Below are 8,589 nucleotides of genomic sequence, written 5' to 3' on the forward strand. Positions count from 1 at the left end.
TGTTGTCATTCTCGTATTTAAGTCCGTTTGTAGACTTTCACAGCTATGACAAACACCCTGTTGTCATTCCCGTATTTAAGTCCGTTTGTAGACTTTCGCAGTTATGACAAACACCCTGTTGTCATTCTCGTATTTAAGTCCGTTTGTAGACTTTCACAGCTATGACAAACACCCTGTTGTCATTCCCGTATTTAAGTCCTTTTTATATCCTAGTTTCATGCTTTTTTATTAAAGTGAATAGCATGACTGTTTGAGTTAATTAATAACTGCTGTCAACTGCACCTTTAGATTTTTTTAGGGACACCCGAAATATAAGAACTTGTTTTAAAATAAGTGATTACTGAGATTTCATAAAGTGTGTCCGTGAGGTCCACTCCTCCACGAGGATAAAATATATATCACTTGTAGAGAATTTGGATCTTATTTACAAATCAAAGATAAAATAATATTTTTCTCACTTATTCCTATTTCCGAGTTAATCTTCATATTATTTCATCAAGAGTAAAATTTTTCAACTCTTCAACAAACTTGGGAAACAGTATCATGGGTACATTTATATTTTGCAGCAAAAGCATTTGTTTATTTTCTAATGATAAAATTTAAACACATTGACGGACCTTTGTTGGTGATAACACTGAATATTGTGTAAACTGAGTTTGATTAGTCTCAGAAGTTTGTTTGTTTTTCACTTGTTAAGGGTTACAGCACACAAGCAGAAAATTAATGCCTTTAGGTTACTAATATGGATATCGTACTGTTTCATAGTAACTGACACCTAAGTAGGCTTAAGAGCTCATATTGGATTTGTTATTTAGATCTAGTTAACTGAGTTATTGAAAGACTACAGACAAAACCTTAGTTATATTATCCCTCCACACTAGATCTGGATGTGTGGTGGTCGGCTCGAGATAATCCCTTGCTCCAGAGTAGGCCATGTGTTTCGACGAAGAAGACCGTATGGCTCTCCATTTGGGGAGGACACGTTGACTAGGAATTCTCTGCGTGTTGCTCACGTATGGATGGACAAATATAAAGTAAGAACAATGATGTTTTCTAGTTCAAGCTCAATTTTGTTTTTATAGAAAGAGAACTGAAGAACACCTGTTGCCTTTAAGTATAATAATTTGTAACTGATAGCTGGTGGGCCTAAAATTCTTAATTTTTTAAGCCTTCTCTAAAACTCCCTAGAGTAAGAAAAAAAAATCTGTTTCCAGTCATCATTGAATTTCTCTTTTGTTTGTAACTGATAGCTGGTGGGCCTAAAATTCTTAATTTTTTAAGCCTTCTCTAAAACTTCCTAGAGTAAGAAAAAGAATCTGTTTCCAGTCATCATTGAATTTCTCTTTTGTGGTGGTGGTGATGATGTTGACTTTGAATGGTATAAATAACTGGTGATTTTGTGGTTGTTTGTGGATAAGCAGGAAATCATTTAGGTAAGAATGATGTTTTTACAGTAGAATTTTAGAAGACCACCTGACATAAGGTTAAGACATTATCCAGACAGATGGTAATATATATACCAGGTGAGAAATGTTGAGGTTGTAAGTACATTGTAATGATTTTATTAATTAAGAACAATCACTTTATTTGTAAATATCTTTATTACTATTATATGAATGAAAGTCACCATGTGTTTAACAGAGAATTTGTTCCAATTTCTTGATATATAGTTTTGGAAACCTCTCTACAATAGCCCTAGATGGTTAAAATGGTTAGCATGCTGAACCGTGAATCCAAAGGTCCATGCTTTTTGTCTTCTTGCTGCAAAATTTGGCTCCTAACTTCACCACTATGCATGCATATAAGAGTGACCGTAAAATACCACTGCTGTATTAGAGTATACCAACAGTTACTGTTGGCTAACTATCTTCGTTCTAGAGTATTAGTTCAAAATTATGGATTACTAATGTAGATAGCATGTAAAAAACAAATAATGTTTATGATGCTGTGATCTTTCAGGAATATTACTTCCAAACACGTGGTGATGTCAGAGACAAAGACTACGGAGACATAACTGAAAGAAAAAAACTTAGAGAAAAGCTTCGGTGCAAGTCGTTTGATTGGTATTTGAAAAATGTGTATCCCGATTTGGGTCCTCCACCGCCACCTAAAACAGACAAGGAAAAATTAAACCATGTTAAACAGAAAACACATAAAATAGGAAAGTTTATTGGAAAAAAAAGGACAAAACCAAGAACAATTTCTCAGTATCAAGTAAGATTTTCCTGTTTTAACCATAATAGGAAAATATAGAACAATTTCTAATTATCAAGTAAGATTTTCCTGTTTTAGCCATAGTGGAAAAATATAGAACAATTTCTAATTATCAAGTAAAATTTTCCTGTTTTAACCATAGTGGAAAAACATAGAACAATTTCTAATTATCAAGTAAAATTTTCCTGTTTTAACCATAGTGGAAAAATATTTAATTTTCGTGCAGCTTTATCATAAATTTTATATTCCTGATACCAAGAAGCGATGCAGGGTCAAATATAAATTACAAAACAAAAAAACCCAATAACCTTTGGATTATAAGGTTTCCTGTTTGTTTTTATGATACAGATAATATTTCAAATAGATTTTTATTCCTTAAAAGATCTGAGCAAGGGGGTCTGTTATTATTCTCACCATTACTATGTAGGAGCTGAATTGCTTTTAAGGATTTAAAACTTGTATGTATATTGTCAAAATTAAGAAGTCCTACTGATCTGTAGTAGATATTATATATCTCTTGCGAGGTTAGAGGTTAGGCCGTACTGAGTAACCAGCTTTTATTCTACCTTTAATTTAAGTATTTTTTGTCAAAAATTTAGTCTGTGAACTTAATAAAGTAAGCAAGTGCGTATGTACTATCATGCTGGCCAAACCTTCTTACAATGGGAGACAGACAGTAAAAGATAGTATGAATCTGGGATGTTGTGAGCTGAACATCTGCATTTTACATTTACAACATGTGAGGATTGAGTACGTTCTATTATAATTATTTTGAAACTTAGCCACATTGTAACAGTCCATATCATCACATCTGGTTATGCTCTGTGTGCTGAATGTTTATCTTGACAATAGGCTGCATTGTAATTTTTGTTTCAAATGGATCTCTTCTAATGCTGTCATGTTCAAAGCACACTGATCCTTCCTACGTGTTTTCCATAATCCCTAAAGTGTGTGAGGATGATGGTTTCCCAGCACCTATTTCAATCTTCCTGAAATCCAAGGCCTTACCGGTATGTCTTTGTATGGAAGAATATAAATACTTATTTCATTCCCCAGCTGCTTGAAGAATGCAACATAAATACTTATTTCATTCCCCAGCTGCTTGAAGTATGCAACATAAATACTTATTTCATTCCCCAGTTTATGTGCATACTTCAAGCAGTTATTTCATTCCCCAGCTGCTTGAAGTATGGAACATAAATACTTTCATTCCTCATCTGCTTGAAGTATGCAGCATAAATACTTATTTCATTCCCCAGCTGCTTGAAGTATACAACGTCTGAACAGAAAACTATATGCAACATCTGAACAGGAGGTATCATTGTAATCTATATCCTGGGAAACCCATACCCTCATTTTCAGATGGAAACCCTTGATTGTATTGTGTATTGTTGCCAGGGGTACGACTACAGTTATTATGTACTGTTACTAGGGGTACGACTACAGTTATTGTGTACTGTTACTAGGGGTACGACTACAGTTATTGTGTACTGTTCTAGGGGTACGACTACAGTTATTGTGTACTGTTGCTAGGGGTACGACTACAGTTATAGCCACTGACCTTTGTGTTCATAGATTCTTGCCTGTTACGAGATGCCACACTTTACTTATCACTGCTGGGGTATCATTTGTTGCATGTTTTTGTTTTTTTTAGATAGTTCTAGTGTTATAAGTTGAGTAGAAGCAACATGTCTGTCTTGAAATTTGTAAATCCTCAATATAAACACATCTTTATGGCCCAAGTGTATATATATTTTACATTAGAAAGCATTGTTATATATATATATATATATATACCCTTCCTAACAATGCCAAGTAATGTCAAATGTACTTCTGATACATTCTGTTCCACCATATCAGTGTGATTGTCACATGATTTGCTGATTTAAAATGATTGTACTACAGCCTACTCAATCGTTGAATAATGTTGATCTTTAGTTTATTTCCTCATTTGGTTGTACTGACCCGAGGTTTTAAATTTATGTAGTTAATATTCATCACAGGGTTGGAAATGCTGTTCTCCCTTCGAGATAAGTTCATTAAATTGCTTTAGCTCTCTTAGTATGTTTATATGTTTCCCAATTTAGATCCAATTGACAGGAACCAACTTTTGCATTGAATCAGAAGAAGACTTAACCACAAAGGGTTCATTACTGATACTACAGAAATGTGTTCGTACTAAACGACAGGTACGTTGTTAAAAGTTGATTGTGTAGAAGATATTGAACATATGAGCCAAATGGAGAAAAATGAAGAGAATTAATAGAACTCTTTAAGTTAAGTAGACTCAGCAGTGAACTAGTAACAGACGAAGATGCATTTCTGACATATTAGCATTTCAGGATTGTACATTTTTCCTTTTTAAAATGTTGTGTTTTTAATATTATGGCTATTTAGTATGTGCCTTGTTTACATTGGTTAATTTATATTGTATTAGTGTTGTTTTTTATTGTTTGAAAAAGTTATTTTGATTATTGATGTGCCATGTTTGAAGATTTACTGTACCATAAACATGTTGATTATGAAAATGTTTCTTTCATTTCATCAAGATAAATACTTATACTTGAGCACCATCTGTTGGTAGTTCTGTACATTACTGCCATAAAAGTTATGCTTATGTTGATCTAGAACATTGTGATCACTGTACTTTTAAACTATATTGTTACATTTACTTAATAGTTATTGGAATAAAATAATACATATGTTTGTATTTGTAAATTGAAAATAATTGGCTACTTTTATAAAACCACTGGGTTTTGGCACTTATGTAAGTCTATCTGTTAACACAACTTTCAATGTTTTTTAAAAATTTGTTTTCTGATGTGTTTCTGTGTTCTGTAGATTTAACACCCGGTGTGAGTTGGGGAGACACATTTGGTGGGTTGATTCCCAAACAAAACTTTCTGGTACTTTTCTTCTTTTATTTTCAACTTTTGAATAAAGGTTTGAGTTCCTAGTGATGTCTGGAATCTGATTTCCCCACCAACATGGCTAAATTTGCACTAGTTTCTAGACTGTCATGGAGTAAAAACCCATACCACAATCCATATCCTGTGCAAAACACGGGACTGTGCATGTTGATCTGGTTTCTCAGCTCAAAAGAGCCATTTTTTCTATAGTTTTTAAAAGTTCTTATGATAGAGGTGGCTCTGGAAGGCTCAAAAAAGCTTACTTGTCACTGTAAGGTGACTAAGTGTAATAACTTCCTGAACACTTCTGCTATTTTGTGAAAGAGAAACACAATCCAGTCAAACTCCTAATCTCTGCATCTTTGTGGCTGAATTCTATTGAGAGGCAATAAAATATATATTTTTTTTAAGTTAACAGATCAAGCTTCTTTTTTTTTAGGAGCACATTTTCTTGGTTGGATACTGGCAACTAACATCCCTCCTTAGCCCACCCAATCCCCCAAATTCGGTCTTGTTGACTCACAGATAGTGTTAAAATGAAATATTTTTATTATGTGAATTATTCTGAGTAACTGAAAATATTGTGCGACTGCAGATATGGCACGAGACTGAGAAGAATGACCTTCGACTGGCCGAGCTTCTCTGTTTAGATGCTAAAGAAAGATATCCTCGTTTAGCAAAGTGTCACGAAATGGGTGGAACCCAAGATTGGAGACATTCCAGTGATGTATGTAAACATTATTATTTAAATTTGTGAATTTCAAATTGTTCATCCAGTATAATAAATAAACTAAGAAAGATTAAGTTTACGTTTCTGATTGGTGAATCAGAATACTGTTTTTTTGGACATATGTTACAAAAAAAACGAAAAAAAATTGTCATTGAAGGTGTAACATAAAGATTCATCTACATGGTTTCTGATTGACGAATCAGAATACTGCTTTTTTGGACATCTGTTACAAAAAAACGGAAAAAAATTTGTCATTGAAGGTGTAACATAATGATTCATCTAGATGGTTTCTGATTGACGAATCAGAATACTGCTTTTTTGGACATCTGTTACAAAAAAACGAAAAAAATTTGTCATTGAAGGTGTAACATAATGAGTCATCGTATCATAATTTATATTTTTCACAGTTACATGCAAATTTTGTCTTGTTTATATTTCTTACTATTACTGTAAAGTAGGTTTATGAATAACAATGTTTGTATTTTAGGGAAACTCCAAAAAATGTTATACTTACATTTACTGAATGGCAACATGAAGTTATGTGTGACAGTAAAACAAATTTTCACTTATTCTTTTACCTTACCCATAGTAAACGTAAAATAGCCTGCTGAACCACCTTCAAGGTTTTATCCAATAAATTTATTTTGGTAGAATTACAATGTTTCTCTCCTTAAAATGCTAAAATTTTGGATTTGATCTCTGTAGTGGGTGGCCTGGTGGTTATGGTGCTCGACTCACAAGCTGCAGGTTCAAATCCCCGCCACCTAACACAGTTGCCATTTCAGTTGTAGGGGTGTTATTATGCGATGATCAATCCCACTGCTTGTTGGTAAAAAGTAGTGGTGTCGACTTGCTGCCTTCCCTCTAGTCTATCGCTACTAACTTAAGGAGGACTAGTGTAGATAGCTCTCGAGTAGCTTTGTGTGAAATTCCAAACTGCAGTGGGCACACTGTGTAACTTAAAGAATAATAACTTCAGTGTAGTGAACAAGCTAAAATATAATTACAACCCATTCTATTTATGACTGTCTGCTTTACAATTTTTGTATTTGTGCAGTTCTATTTCCACTTTGCTTTAAAAATTAACACTGCCACCTGCAGTTAATAATTGAACTTGCATTGCAGCTTGGTAGAGCTGTGTATTTTGGAGTTGGCAATCCCATTTTGAATCCATATCGTACCACAAATTATTCTATGTACTTTAAGCTGTGGATGCATTATAAGAGTAACATTCAGTCCCTTAGTATGGATAGTATCATCCTGCTGACTGGTTGTTTTCCTGTTGGCTAGTCATTCAAAATTATAGATGGTTACAGACAGTCTTAGTAGCTTTGCCATAAATGCAAAATTATTTAGAAAATATATAGATTATTAAGTAGTATTTTTTGTTTTTTTGAATTTCGCACAAAGCTACACGAGGGCTATCTGTGCTAGCCGTCACTAATTTAGCAGTGTAAGACTAGAGGGAAGGTAGCTAGTCATCACCACCCACCGCCAACTCTTTTACCAAAGAATAGTGGGATTTACCATCACATTATAATGCCCCCATGGCTGAAAGGGCGAGCATGTTTGGTGTGACAGGGATTCAAACCCACGACCCTCAGATTGCGAGTCGAGCACCCTAACCACCTGGCCATGCCGGGCAATAGTATTTTGTAATAACCCTTGATACACTTAGTTTGATATTTCCTTTTTTTTTTTAATGTTTCTCTTTGAACTGCCTAATTATTATTTGATTTTAACATTTCTATGTTTACAGCTAAACACTCCATTTTACAACATGGCAGCTGGCTTGTGTTTGGGAGTGAAGGAGGAAAATTCTGGTGAACATCTTATTATGGAAATCTGTGAGATTCAGAACGTTAAGAAATGGAACCTTTTATTTCATAGATAATAGACAGGTGCTTCCATCTTTCTGTTTCTAAGACTATGATAATTCCTTTACATATTTAAGTACTTTTGTCTTCAGAAAAATGCTTATAATTTACTAGCAGAAAGAGAAAATGGTGTTTCTATTCTCACCATCAGAAGTGTTTTTTGTTTCCCAAAATAGAATATCTTATTTTTTGTCAGCATGTCAAAAGAAAGAAAACTGTTCCGTATTTTTCAAAAGAATCGCAAGTAATTCTTTGTTTGTAATGAGCTTTTATTGATAAAATTCAGAAATGTTGAAACTGTTCTCTAAACTGGCTGAATTAAAAGTAGCTTTAACTCAACTAATCTATAGTACTTTCTAAAATGTTCTCTTTCACGAGCATCGGTAATTCATCTTCTTTTGTGTTGTCACTGCTTTCTCGTAAGTAAGGAGACAATGAACTCGGTGTTCCTTATTTCTTTGATCCACCCTTCACTTACAAATGAGGTCAGAAAACTTGGGCTGCAGGATTGTAGCCCATTTAGTCTTGGAAGACACCAGTCATGAGTGATCAGTTGTACAAGCTTGATCCCACACCAGCACAAGACACCAGCTGTCCAAACTTGATCCCACACCAGCACAAGACACCAGCTGTCCAAACTTGATCCCACACCATGACAAGACACCAGTTGTCCAAACTTGTTCCCACACCATGACAAGACACCAGTTGTCCAAACTTGATCCCACACCATGACAAGACACCAGTTGTCCAAACTTGATCCCACACCATGACAAGACACCAGTTGTCCAAACTTGTTCCCACACCATGACAAGACACCAGTTGTCCAAACTTGTTCCCACACCATGACAAGACACCAGTT

At 34.5% G+C, this 8,589-nt stretch overlaps 1 protein-coding gene and 1 long non-coding RNA gene across 3 annotated transcripts in view; one reads left to right on the forward strand and one right to left on the reverse strand.

Annotated features, from left to right (window-relative positions):
* The window catches only part of LOC106472401 (polypeptide N-acetylgalactosaminyltransferase 11-like), a 20,588-nt gene extending 12,515 nt beyond the window's left edge, over positions 1–8,073 (forward strand). For both annotated transcript variants that reach the window (XM_013933045.2, XM_022400979.1), the window contains 5 exons: positions 882–1,034; positions 1,960–2,214; positions 4,302–4,403; positions 5,719–5,850; positions 7,613–8,073. In XM_013933045.2, coding sequence (XP_013788499.1) covers positions 882–1,034; positions 1,960–2,214; positions 4,302–4,403; positions 5,719–5,850; positions 7,613–7,747 — 777 coding nt within the window. In that variant the 3' untranslated portion in view covers positions 7,748–8,073. The remainder of the gene's footprint in view (positions 1–881; positions 1,035–1,959; positions 2,215–4,301; positions 4,404–5,718; positions 5,851–7,612) is intronic.
* LOC111089123 overlaps positions 1,977–8,589 on the reverse strand; it is an 18,369-nt gene continuing 11,756 nt past the window's right edge. Inside the window, exon 5 of the long non-coding RNA XR_002613456.1 lies at positions 1,977–2,107. This is a non-coding gene — a long non-coding RNA (uncharacterized LOC111089123). The remainder of the gene's footprint in view (positions 2,108–8,589) is intronic.

Source organism: Limulus polyphemus, unplaced genomic scaffold, assembly GCF_000517525.1.
Source record: "Limulus polyphemus unplaced genomic scaffold, Limulus_polyphemus-2.1.2 Scaffold5301, whole genome shotgun sequence".
NCBI classification, from domain to species: Eukaryota; Metazoa; Arthropoda; class Merostomata; order Xiphosura; family Limulidae; genus Limulus; species Limulus polyphemus.